The sequence below is a fragment of the Lampetra planeri genome, unplaced genomic scaffold (assembly GCF_965212315.1).
Source record: "Lampetra planeri unplaced genomic scaffold, kcLamPlan1.2.h2 scaffold_252, whole genome shotgun sequence".
Taxonomy (NCBI): domain Eukaryota; kingdom Metazoa; phylum Chordata; class Hyperoartia; order Petromyzontiformes; family Petromyzontidae; genus Lampetra; species Lampetra planeri.
Window position 1 is genome coordinate 55,888 of NW_027615080.1, and position 13,536 is coordinate 69,423.

Below are 13,536 nucleotides of genomic sequence, written 5' to 3' on the forward strand. Positions count from 1 at the left end.
TAAAAAAACAACCCACCCCCGTGCTCGTCGCCAGAACCGCAAGAACGAGGAGGCGTCGTACGAGCGCATGCTGCGTCTGCGCCGCGAGCTGAGTCGCGCCGTCACCATCCTGGAGATGGTGAAACGGCGCGAGGCCAACAAGCGCCAGCTCCTGCACCTCACGCTGCAGGTCGCCGTCAAGAGGTGCCCACCACCGCTACCAGCACACGCGTGTGCGTGCGTGCGCGTGCGTGCGTGTGCGAGACTGCGTGTGCGAGACTGCGTGTGCGAGACTGCGTGTGCGAGACTGCGTGTGCGAGACTGCGTGTGCGAGACTGCGTGTGCGAGACTGCGTGTGCGAGACTGCGTGTGCGAGACTGCGTGTGCGAGACTGCGTGTGCGAGACTGCGTGTGCGAGACTGCGTGTGCGAGACTGCGTGTGCGAGACTGCGTGTGCGAGACTGCGTGTGCGAGACTGCGTGTGCGAGACTGCGTGTGCGAGACTGCGTGTGCGAGACTGCGTGTGCGAGACTGCGTGTGCGAGACTGCGTGTGCGAGACTGCGTGTGCGAGACTGCGTGTGCGAGACTGCGTGTGCGAGACTGCGTGTGCGAGACTGCGTGTGCGAGACTGCGTGTGCGAGACTGCGTGTGCGAGACTGCGTGTGCGAGACTGCGTGTGCGAGACTGCGTGTGCGAGACTGCGTGTGCGAGACTGCGTGTGCGAGACTGCGTGTGCGAGACTGCGTGTGCGAGACTGCGTGTGCGAGACTGCGTGTGCGAGACTGCGTGTGCGAGACTGCGTGTGCGAGACTGCGTGTGCGAGACTGCGTGTGCGAGACTGCGTGTGCGAGACTGCGTGTGCGAGACTGCGTGTGCGAGACTGCGTGTGCGAGACTGCGTGTGCGAGACTGCGTGTGCGAGACTGCGTGTGCGAGACTGCGTGTGCGAGACTGCGTGTGCGAGACTGCGTGTGCGAGACTGCGTGTGCGAGACTGCGTGTGCGAGACTGCGTGTGCGAGACTGCGTGTGCGAGACTGCGTGTGCGAGACTGCGTGTGCGAGACTGCGTGTGCGAGACTGCGTGTGCGAGACTGCGTGTGCGAGACTGCGTGTGCGTGCGAGCGAGAGACTGCGTGTGCGTGCGAGCGAGAGACTGCGTGTGCGTGCGAGCGAGAGACTGCGTGTGCGTGCGAGCGAGAGACTGCGTGTGCGTGCGAGCGAGAGACTGCGTGTGCGTGCGAGCGAGAGACTGCGTGTGCGTGCGAGCGAGAGACTGCGTGTGCGTGCGAGCGAGAGACTGCGTGTGCGTGCGAGCGAGAGACTGCGTGTGCGTGCGAGCGAGAGACTGCGTGTGCGTGCGAGCGAGAGACTGCGAGCGAGAGACTGCGTGTGCGAGACTGCGAGCGAGAGACTGCGTGTGCGAGACTGCGAGCGAGAGACTGCGTGTGCGAGACTGCGAGCGAGAGACTGCGTGTGCGAGACTGCGAGCGAGAGACTGCGTGTGCGAGACTGCGAGCGAGAGACTGCGTGTGCGAGACTGCGAGCGAGAGACTGCGTGTGCGAGACTGCGAGCGAGAGACTGCGTGTGCGAGACTGCGAGCGAGAGACTGCGTGTGCGAGACTGCGAGCGAGAGACTGCGTGTGCGAGACTGCGAGCGAGAGACTGCGTGTGCGAGACTGCGAGCGAGAGACTGCGTGTGCGAGACTGCGAGCGAGAGACTGCGTGTGCGAGACTGCGAGCGAGAGACTGCGTGTGCGAGACTGCGAGCGAGAGACTGCGTGTGCGAGACTGCGAGCGAGAGACTGCGTGTGCGAGACTGCGAGCGAGAGACTGCGTGTGCGAGACTGCGAGCGAGAGACTGCGTGTGCGAGACTGCGAGCGAGAGACTGCGTGTGCGAGACTGCGAGCGAGAGACTGCGTGTGCGAGACTGCGAGCGAGAGACTGCGTGTGCGAGACTGCGAGCGAGAGACTGCGTGTGCGAGACTGCGAGCGAGAGACTGCGTGTGCGAGACTGCGAGCGAGAGACTGCGTGTGCGAGACTGCGAGCGAGAGACTGCGTGTGCGTGTGACACTTGTGTGCTAACAGCACTTGCCCCACGAGTCTGTTATGGCTATAGGGGGGATCTTTGCCTTTTGTGAGTGAGACTAAGTGATTGTGTGACCGTGTGTGAGAGACTGTGTGGGTGTCAGTCTGTGTGTTTCTGTGTGCGCGAGTGCGACATTGTGCGTGACGTATACCCCCAACGCAACCCACACTAGCCATGCATTATTCTCCTATTACATAGGTAATGTCAGTTTCTAAAGTGTATCAACGTCCTTACCAGGTTGAATATAGTAATAGGTTTTTACCCTTTCAACTGGTACAAAAACTGACGCCTTTATACAAGGGATCATGTTTGCAATAACCACAACACAAGCAGTCAAAATGCAAACAAAAAGAAACAACTCTGATAATGATATGCACTGTCCTTGAAGTTGATTGGTCCACACCCGAGACAGCTTTTCTTAGAGCCTAGTCCCCATTGGTGTTGGACCAGATGACGCCAAAAGGCGCACAACTCAAACACAGCGCAACATCAGAGTCTTGAGAGGTTGAATGTAGCTCGTCAGTCATATTGCTTTGCTGCCATCATCGCCCCCCCCCCCCTCACCGCCTGTGTGCGACCGCACGGTTGTGCTCGCCGACCAGGTACGAGGCCGGAGACCTGAACGGGGACATGCTCGCCGAGGTGCTGTCCCAGCGGCAGCAGGAGGCGCCTGCCCACTCCCCGGCCTCCCCGCCGACGTTGCTCAACGGGGGCAGCCCCTACCACCACGTCGACTACAAGGCGCACCGGGTGAGCGCCGGCCAGCACTCCTGCGTGCGCGCGCTCGCCTAACCTACCCCCGCCCCAGGCTGGACACTCTTTCCGTACCCTGGGTTAACCAATGGATTGGTTCCCACATTCGTAAACGTACGTCAGTCCACCGGTCACGCCCGCAGTTGATGATCGTACATTCCTCAATCGGCTCGATCGTTTATTCATAATCGTCATAGTGCGCCGGTAAGCCAATGGAATTCTTTGCCAATCCTCTGACCCCGTCGTCCCATCATCTCCTGAATGTAGGAGCCAGGTCAGCCTGGGCGGCCCAAGCGCAAGTACGAGCACCAGAAGCACCGCCCGGGCGCCGGCCGTGCCGCAGCAACGCCGCCGGCCGCCAGCGCCGTCACCCCCGCGCCGGCCCCGACCTTCAACCTGAAGGACCTCAACCAATACGACTTCCACAGCTCCGGCGACGAGTCCCCGGTACCGGTGAGCCAGGCGGAGGCACGGTCGTGGCGGTGCCTGCGAGCGAGTGAGGTGGTGTCGCGGTGCTGTGTGGTGTGAGTGAGTGAGTGAGTGTGGGGAGCGGTGGTGTACCGGTTCGTGCATCGTGCTACAAACTTGACCACCCAAGTTCGATTCCCGCTCACGGCCAACACCAGTGACGATTAGTTTCACCGGTCCTGGTCGCCTTAGCCTCAAACGAGTACCTGGTGCGATTGTAAAACATCGCCACCGGGGAGACAAAGGCGGCTGGGTATGGTGCTGGCCACCCAACCCCTCGTGTGCTGTGCCGGCCTTCATAGGTGCTCGCTAACAGCACTTGCCCCCAACAGTCTGTTAAGGCTACGAAGGGGATCGCCATCTTTGCTTGGTGACCGTGCAGCATAGCGACGTTGTGACAGGGTGTGGCAGACTTCCTGGAATCCCCCTGAAGGCTGGTTTTGGAACCCTGAATGCTTGTCCTGTGGATGCCTGATAGAGCCCAGTGGGCTGGCCCTGGGTGCCAGTGTGTTGGTCAAAGTGCGACTGGCCGCTCATCTCGCTCTGCAGGTTCAGTCTTCGTCATCCGACTCGGAGCAGGAGAATGGTCCCGACGGGACGTTCACTTTCCGCCGGGTCGCCGGGTGCCTCTACCATGCGGTGAGTTGCGCCCCCCACCACCACACCACCACACCACCACACCAATACTAAATGTATACGCACCGTGCATCACGGCACAACAATGCATCGCAACCGCATACACACGATGCTCCGCACACGCCGCCATGCCTAACTCCGCACTCCTCACACTTAGAGTGCACACAAAGCCGCACGGTCCACACTGTGCACCACACTGTGCACCACACTGTGCACCACACTGTGCACCACACTGTGCACCACGCTGTGCACCACGCTGTGCACCACGCTGTGCACCACGCTGTGCACCACGCTGTGCACCACGCTGTGCACCACGCTGTGCACCACACTGTGCACCACGCTGCGTTCCTCACGAGCTCACGACGCGCCACGCACGACCTGTCTCTGTGCCGAAGTCGTGGTACAGCAACAGCAGCAGATCGTCTCTGTTGCTCCTTGCCCCCTTATCACCCGTTCCCCCTCAGCGGTTCTCCTGTTTCCCCTTTGTCCCGTGACCGGTTCTCTTCTAAAGCGAATCCGCTCTCAACGATCCTCCCCATCGGTTTCTCCTGGTAACTAGCTCTCTCTCTCCCCCTTTCACCGGCTCTCCTGCTTGTGCCGCACAGCCCCGGGACGGCGAACCGAGCGGGCAGGCGGTCAGCGACGATGACAACGGCCGAGGCGGCGCGCGTGGCTACAGCCTCACGTCGCTGTCGTCGCCGCCGCGCTGCGTGGGGCTCGCACGACGGCGCGTCGGGCGAGGCGGGAGGTGAGCACCGCCGCCACCGTCATAACCACACGCACAACCGCCACCGCCATAACCACACACAACCATCACCGCCACCGCTACCATCATCGCCAACGCCACCTCCACCACCACGCATGCAAACTCGGCACCGGGTATGAAGTTAACCACAACAAACAGGCACCCCAGAAACACTCCATGGGCAAACCGTAGCCTGAATCAAACCTCCCACGCCAAACCCGATTGTACCGACCGCTCCCGCTCCCCCCGTGCATTCAGGCTGCTCCTCGACCGCTTGCGCTCGCCGCTCGACGGCCTCCTGTGGAGGCTGAGCCCTGACGGCGGCGCAGAGGAGCGAGAGAAGCGGGAGGGGGAGGAGGAGCGGGCGGCGTTGCCGAACCCGGCCGAGCCCGGCGCGCCCTCGCCGCACCCGGCCCTCACCGACCCGCTCAGCTGCCTCCTCGCCGACATCCGCGCCGCGCGCTGCCCGCACTACCGCCCGCGGCACGGCGCCGCCGCCCACCCCGGCGCCGGCAAGCGGCCGCGGCACGGCGGCGGGGCGCGGCACGCGGCCACGGACCACGGAGGTGAGAGTCACCGCCGCCGGGGTGGGAGGGGGGGGTGAGACGCCGTGGGAGGGAAGCGTGAGGGACGAGGTTCCCCGTTGGGGAATCTTCGGATCGCCTCCGAAGTACTGCCGAGGTCAAGGCTCGTTTCCCGCGGTGGTCGGGCTTTTGCCAGTGCAGCGCCTAAACCATGGAACGATTTTGCCTTTGCTTTTCCAGTCTCTTCTCCTGTAACGCGGTAGGTGTGTTCATGAAGAATAACACCGCGTCATGTAAAAATGGTATTATAATGAATAATATTGAATGCAGGGTAAAACACAGTCCGCGGTAACGCATGATATGCGTGCGCAGGCTGAACAAAGACTGAGGCTTGTGGGTAGCATCTCGCCTTGTGTGACGCCACGCCGAGGCGGCCGTACAACCGCCGATTCGGACTCGCGCGACGTAGTCCTGTTCACTCAATCGCGTCGTGTGTTCCCGATCACATTCATCGTGTCTGATGCAATTCGCGCGATGAAAATACGCAACGTTACAGGAGAATAGACTGTAATCGTGAGATATATTTAAGTCTGTCTTGAAAGTTCACCTCTTTAAACCCATCTTTACCCCCGAGTTCTGGCCGTGTACCCTGGTTCTCTTGATTTCCTGCTTTCCATGCACGGCGTGCATTGAGATCTGCGGGTGAAACGTGCCTTGCACGTGTACATTGTTATTACGCAGGTCCACAGACTAACGCGCACAGCTTCGTGTCGTCGTCTCTAAAAACCTTCATGACCGCGTGCCTGCCGGCCAAGTGTGAGGAGGCCCTTGCAGTGAGATGATTGACTGAGCGCACTTCAATTACACAGTGTTAGATGGATACCATTTGGGGTCTGTTTAAGGAAAATATCACCTTATGGTGGGGGAAAGCGGATAATCCGGAGCAAACCCAATACACATACAAGGGGATAAACGTTCAGAAGATGATGAAAAAGAGTAGATTTTACCCTTTCTAGCAATAAAACAGGAGATGTTAAGATGTTCAAACACCAATAGATATCTTTTGCAAGGCGTCAAGTACTGCATTAATCACACGTTATACTTGTGGTAGAACTTGCAAACAAACATGCTCTCTTAATATATGCATTGTTTTTTAAACTGATTGGCTTACACCAGAGACGACCTTCTTAGTATGGCCTTGTCTCATCAGTGTCAGAGCAGAGAACGCCAAAAAGCAAACAGTACAAAGACGATGCCAGTATGAGAATACTTTAAGCTCAGGTCGAGCAGTTATATCTATAGGAGCTTTTTGCTAGAATCCAAAACGATGAAAAATAAATCTTGACTTAAAGCTTTCGTGACTGCAGACACATGGGGCGAACTGCTCTGAGGCAGGATAAACATTTCTCCGGCTTCAGCAGTTGGCCTGCTGTATTTTTTCACCTGAAGACGATTGCTTGTGTTGCGATCGAAACGTCGTGATTTAAAAAAAATAATTTTCTATCTACGTGACTTTACCGAAAGACCCAAAGAGGATGAAAAATAAGAGAATAGGTTTTACCCTTTCTGGCAATAAATAAGATCATCACTGATGGGTTCACGAACGACCCAACTTGCTGTGTTGCCATCTGCTGGTCAGCTTGCCACCTGACACGTTTGCGGTTTTGAACAAATCTCTTAAGGCTGAGTTTAACACGTAGTAGTAGTCGTAGTCGGAGGCTTTCCTGACCACTATTATCCACAATAGAGGTTTTTGAATTAGATTACATGAATATAAATGTGTCGTTAAACCCGCCACCACCCGACAGCCAAATCGTTGCTAGTTTTTGACATGCTTTGGTTACGTTACCAACCTTACCTATTGGCTGTGCCGGGTGGTGGCGGGTTTAACGACACATGTATATCTTGTAACGCTGTCCACCAATGCCCCCCTCCTCCACAAAGCCGCCCCAATCACGGGCGTCCAAAGTTCTGCCCCGGGGATCGTTGTCAAACGTTGGAAGGCGCGAGTCGGCCTGTCGTGGCTAAATGCGGTGACTCTCCCCCCGCCGCCGCCACCGCAGGCTTCACGCAGGAGCAGTACGCGAGGCACCAGCAGCAAGTGGCGGACATGCAGCGTGAGCAGAGCGCCGCCCACTCGCTGCACCAGCAGCAACAGGTACGGGGGGGGGGGGCGGGGGGAGGATTTGGGGGGTGCTGATCACCGCAGCAGTCGCCGTTTGCCGTTGTCAATCGCGCGGCTCGTCTTCAATCTTCCCGCTTTGTTAAAAAAAAAAGATTTTTCTTCCCGAGTGCAGCTGTCTAGTTTAGCCTTAATGTTACGTTCGGCATATAGGTTGATAGTCATTTATATATATAGATAATAATCCTCGTATCCACGGTTATATGGGGGATCAATATTGTGGATCTTCTTGTCTGCGATTTTCTTCTTATCTACGTGGTAAATCGCGGATGAATCTGCTGGGTAGATTTACTTATCCGTGAAAAAAATTGTGTGCGTCTCATTCTGTCTCTGTGTCTCCTTAGTATGCATCTCCATGTCTGTGTCGACATATCTTTGTCTTCATATCTGTGTCTTTGTGTCTGTATGTGTGTCTCAAGGCGGACGGGCATGGTGCTGTGGCCACCCACCCCCTAGTGTCCTGTGCCGGCCTTCGTAGGTGCTCGCTAACAGCACTTGCTCCTACAGTCTGTTAAAAGGTTAAACGGACGGTCTTTGTTTGTGTGTCTCCCCCCTTATTAGTGTATGCCTCTTTGGCTGTGTGTCTGTCTCCGTCTCACTCTGTGTCTCTGTGGTTACGTGTCTTCTTGTCTCTCTTTGTCTCCGTGGTTATGTGTGTGGCTGTGTTGGCTCAAAATAAGTGCAACGAATTTGCACTTGCTTTGATCACGGCACATCTTTATTTATTAATAAAATTACCGATAATCCCACGGATAATGAGTCATTTGCAGGATAATAAGTAATTTGCCGTGTGACTCTTACGTACAAAAAATTACGAGTAATCGGCATGGTGGATAATCGCAGATAATGGGAGTAGACCCACAGATTTCAGGAGTTTATAAAGGACTCGACAGCTGTGGCAGATAATAGGAGTCGTGGCTAATAGAGTCACGGATAAAAAGAGTTCAGTAGTATATCCTTATCATATGTTGATCTTTGTAAATTTCCCCTCCCATCCATCCCTCTCTTTTCTCCTGGTGTTCGCATCTCTTCTTAACCTCGTCATCTGCTGCCTTATCATCTGTCTCCCACACCCCTCTCTCACACCTCTCACACCCCCTTCATATCATACTCCTCTCGCTCTTCCCCCCCCCTCACCTCTCTCGCCTCCGTTCTTATCTCTCTCGTCTTCTGATCTCTCCTCTCCCCCCCTATTAATTTCTCCACTCAACTCCCACTCTGCTCACCTCGCCTCTCTCAGGGCCCCCGTCTGGGGAACACTCTGGACTCGGCCGGCGCCCTCTTCGCCGTCACGGCCCTGCTGGGCCCCACCGACCCACTGCCGCTAGCGTCGGGCGGCGCCGCCGTGGTCACCGGCGCCCTCTCTCCCGCGCGCGCCGGCACCTTGGCGGGCACGGTGCCTCTCCCCGCCAGCCTCGCCAACTGCCTCCCGGTGGGCCCCGGGGCCTCGGTGGCGCTGGGCGGCGGAGGGCCGTCGGCGCAACAGCCCACGGCGCTGGCGGCCGTGCGGCACGTGGGCCCGATGCACCAGCACCAGCTCGCCGGCGCGGGCGGCGCCATCCCACAGCAGCCGACGACCGTAGCCGCGCTGCAGCACCAGCAGCAGCAGCAGTTACAGCACCAGCAGCAGCAACAGTTACAGCAGCATCAGTTGCAGCAGCAGTTGCAGCAGCAACTGCAGCAACCGGGCACGATGGCGCAAACGGGAAGCTGCATCCCGGCGCAGCCGCTGGTGCGGGCCGCCATGGCGACGCACGCCGTCGGCAGCGGCGTGGCGATGGCTCACGTCGCGAGCAAGGCCGCCGCCGCGGTCGCGGCCTCGGCGCCGCAGCCGGTGTACGCGAGGACGGCGACGGTGCAGCTCGCCGGCGTCCGGCCCCTCGCGGCCGTGCCGGCGCAGCACGCGCCGCGGCCTCACCACGCCCGCCCGGCGCCCGTGCCGGTGCCCGTGTCGGCGCCGGCGCCCTGCTCGCGCCCGGCCGGCTGCTCCTCGCCGCTGCCCGGCGGCGGCGCTCCCCTGCACGCGCACGCGGCGCCGAGGCCTCCGCACGGAGCGGCGGCGGCGCCGCCGACTCGGGCGGTGGCGGTGGCCCCGGCGCCGTCGCCGGGGGCGTTGAAACTCGCCATGGCGGCACGGTGAGCGGGGAGCGGCTCGCGCGGTGACGGGGGCGCGCGTGTCTACCGGTCGTACGGACAGACTGGTCACGTGCGCGCACGTGCTGGTCCTGACGGTGACTGGTTAGGTTATACGCGACGACGTCCTGGTCGTAACAGACGTACTTGTTGTACGCAAGTACTGAACATAACATTTGGGTCTTGCACACGAACTGGTCGTAACAGACGTACTTCCAACAAGTATGTCCACCTTTATTGCGTCAGTGACAGTTGGGCATGCAAGGGTTCGTTTTGTTTGGCTCGTTTGTCGAATTGTACTACTCCCCCATCACGTCACAAAGAGTTTCACTCATCTTCACTCTAATTAAATCGCATCGCGCACCTTGGTTTTACCTCTCTCTCTCTCCTCTGCGCCCTCTCAAAAGAACATTGCACCATCGCTCACCTCGCCAACGCGCGCCCCTCATCACACTTCACAGTCACGAGCGCGCAGAGTTGTGATGACGGCCGTGTGTACGTCCGTGTGTTCGTGCAAGCACATCAACGCGTCTGCGTGTGTGCATCTGCGCGTGTGTGCATCTGCGCGTGTGTGCGCGCTGTTTGGGGTATCTGTGCGCTTGTGCGTGTACGCGTGTGTGTCTGTGTGCATGCGTGGGGAGCGGTGGTACAGCGGTTATCGCACTGCGCTACGAACGTGGCAGAGACCCGAGTTTGATTCCCGCTCATGGCCGACACCAGTGATGATTATCTGAACCGGTCCTGGGCCTTCCTTGGCTCAAATGAGTACCTGGTGCAGGGTTGTAAACATCGCCACTCGGGAGACAAAGGCGGCCGGGCGTGGTGCTGGCCACCCACCCCCTCGCGTGCCACAGTGCCGGTAGCCTTCGTAGGCGCTACTCGCTAACAGCACTTGCCCCAACAGTCTGTTGAAACTACACGGGGGATCTTTGTCTTTGTGTTTCGTGTGTAGGGAGAGCCACGAGGCCGACCTCGGCTCCCTGAGCAGCCTCGCCGACAAGCCTGCCCCCATGGAGGTGACGTGACCTCTGACCGGGTCGCCGCACCTCACCCCCCCCACCACCAACCCTGCGACCTCCCAGAGTTGTGGGGGGGGGGAGGACGCCAGCCAATGACAGCGCACTGCCGCGCCACCGGCCCCGCCCGCCTCCTTCGTCCGCATCGCTGCCACCCAGGCCAACGGGCCTAGCGACTTGGTCAACGCCACAAAACCACTAAGCCACGCCGACCGCCGCTCGGGAGTTCCAGCCAATCGGGGCGGCCCTGTGAATCGCTTAGCGTGGTTGGGGGACGCGCCCCCCCCCCCCGCTCACACTTGAGCCGGACCGTACGACTGGAATTGGACTCTGCACACCGAGAAGAATCCAGATCTGGAACCAGACCGAGATGGCATTAAAGACGCGCGAGGAGCAGAGGTCGTGATGATGGAATGAATATAAAAGTCTTTAGTAGGGGCACTGCCTCGAATCCAGCGTTTGATATTCGTTTGAACCTCTTTTTCGTTTTGCTCCTGGACAGGTCCTCTTTTATTTCAAATTAGTTGTCCTTTGGTTTGGGTTCTGTGGGTGACATTTTGCCCCACAGTCTTATTGTTGCGGATTGTGAAAGACTTCCTGGAGATGGCTCCCATTCCGGTTTCTGCGTTCCCGGGTTCCAGATTCTGGGTTCTTGCTTAGTGGAAATTCACCTGCCCCGCGCTCGGCTGCGACGTGGTTTATTTTTGTCCGGGCTGCGTGTGGGAGCGCGGCCTCTGCCGCCCGCCCGCCCGCCCGTCTCGTCTGTACGGACGCGCGCAGATTTCACACGGGAACGCGCTCGCCTTTGTAATATTGTGTACATATATACATGTAGAAAATATAAACAAACCGATCCATCCGTTCGTTGCTAACTTGAAATTCGGAAACCTCAGCCTGTTATGCTTTGCACTTGAAACACGTTGGGTTTGGAGAGTGGTTGGGGGGGGGGGTGGAGATTGAGATACACGGCCAAGTGTGAGCGGGAGGGCGGGGGCGTAGGCTGGGGGGTGTGTGAGGTCACCTTGGTGGGGGAATCAGCTGATGGGAGATGCGTGAGGGACTGCAGCAGGGAATATGGCGAATGAAGCTCGACTTTGCACCCCCCTCGCTCCCCACCGCCACCACCAACAACCCCACTTCCTCATCGCCGCCATCGCCACCGCTGGTTTCTCGTGGAGGGGGGGGAGGGGGTGTTAATCTATTTATTGTACCGTGTTTACGAGATTTCTATTCCCTTTATTTTTGTTCTTTTTGTATCTTTTAATAATGGGTTTGCTGTAGTCATGTCGCCCGAGGGAGGGGGTGGTGGGGTGGGAGGGGGGGCCCTGCAGGTCTCTTCGCTGCTCCTTGTAAACTGTAAAGTAAAAGAAAGGATTCAAAAACAAGAAGAAGAGAAAAAACTAATGTTTCTCAAAAAAAGTTTCTTCTGTTATTATTGACATTGTTATTTTGGGCCTTACAACATGTTTAATGGTTTATCATGGCACAGAGGCTGCGACGCAACACAACCACACAAATGTATAGAGATGTATAGAATTATATGATTGTATATGTATATGCGAACCTAGGGTGAAAGAAGAGAAGATCTATTTTGTACGGGGTGTGGCTATAGCCATCTCGCACTCCACCCTCACACACTCACACACACACTGCGGGTGCTAAGCTCGGCTGCTCTGTGGGTACCTCTTTAACCCCTGACCCCCGGGTAGCCATGCCAGCCACCTCATACCCCACTGCCAACCTCTCTCTGGCCCCTTCCCTCAACTCTCCCCCTGTCCCTGTACCCATCACCCTCAGTCCTCGCTGTAAATTCGGGGGGGGGAGTCACGACTGAACGGTCGGTTGCGCTAATAACCCAAAGTCGAGAGTCGTTGGGTCGTGCCGCGTCGCTCCTGCGAGCGGCCGCTCCCCGTTGGCCACCAGAGTGCGTCCACGCGGCGCCGAGCGATTTCATTGGGACGCCAACAAATTGCGCAACTGGTCGCTCAGGGCGTGGGGCGGGGAGGAATTGCGTGCGTCTCCCGACAAGCTGATTGCGACAGGTTTTTTTAATCTCTCTCCAAAAGGGCGTTTCGCGTGGCGATTTAAACAAAAGTGAAACATCGTTAAGTTTGGTTTTTGTTTCTCTTGCTGCACCCCAAACACCCACCCACCCCACACCGTTTGCAAATGATGCACCCTGCTGCTGCTGCTGCCTGGGAATATTTACCGTGGGGAAGGCGTCGCCGACGGCACCACTGTTTTTTCAGGATGGGTTCTCTGCATGGGATGTTTCGGCCAGTTATCTTATTTGAGTGTTTAAATAATCTCTCTTGGGAGGCAATGCAGAGGACCACAATCCTCAAACACCGCCCGCACGGGCCTGCCACAGGCCTGCTTGCTGCACCGCCCCGTGGCGCCGGAGTGGTCGGTCGGCTCCCATCTGCGTGCGATCCGTAAACCCTCCCACGCAGCCAGACCTCCTGCACGTGCGTCTCCTGGGCTGTTTGGAAAACCCGCGCGGTGGCTCGCAGATGGATGGATGGACAGACCCCCCCCCTCCCGCTCATTCCCCCCCCCTCACTCCCCCCCCCCTCACTCCCCCCCCCCCTCGCCCCCCCCCACCCCCCCCCTCACCGGCTCCTCATAGTCCCGCAGTCTCGAGGCACTCCCCTGCCAAGCGTTACGTTCCCCGAATTGTTTCATGCAAAGAAATTAACATTTACAATAAAACGACAGGCGAGGGAAAATAAAAAGGATGGACGCGTTTTAGACGGCTCTCTACCCACCCACCACCTCTCTTGACTCCACGTGGGGTTCAGCGAGCGAGCGAGCGAGTGAGTGAGCGGAGGGTGAGACAGACGGTGGTGGTGGTGGGTGGGTGGGTGGTGGTGGTGGGTGGTGGTGGGTGGTGGTGGGTGGTGGGTGGTGGGTGGTGGTGGGTGGTGGTGGTGGGTGGTGGTGGTGGGTGGGTGGTGGTTGGTGGTGGGTGGTGGTGGTGGTGGTGGGTGGTGGTGGGTGGTGGTGGTGGG

General features: G+C 58.3%; 1 protein-coding gene across 1 annotated transcript in view; it reads left to right on the forward strand.

Moving 5' to 3' along the window:
* Nucleotides 1-12,629, forward strand: part of LOC144740639 (enhancer of polycomb homolog 1-like) — a 32,512-nt gene extending 19,883 nt beyond the window's left edge. Inside the window, exons 6-14 of the mRNA XM_078623435.1 lie at nt 35-183; nt 2,671-2,818; nt 3,089-3,274; nt 3,839-3,928; nt 4,531-4,673; nt 4,929-5,236; nt 7,258-7,352; nt 8,617-9,512; nt 10,462-12,629. Of these exons, the coding sequence (XP_078479561.1) occupies nt 35-183; nt 2,671-2,818; nt 3,089-3,274; nt 3,839-3,928; nt 4,531-4,673; nt 4,929-5,236; nt 7,258-7,352; nt 8,617-9,512; nt 10,462-10,534 (2,088 nt within the window). The 3' untranslated portion in view covers nt 10,535-12,629. The remainder of the gene's footprint in view (nt 1-34; nt 184-2,670; nt 2,819-3,088; nt 3,275-3,838; nt 3,929-4,530; nt 4,674-4,928; nt 5,237-7,257; nt 7,353-8,616; nt 9,513-10,461) is intronic.
* The last annotated feature ends 907 nt before the right edge of the window (nt 12,630-13,536 follow it).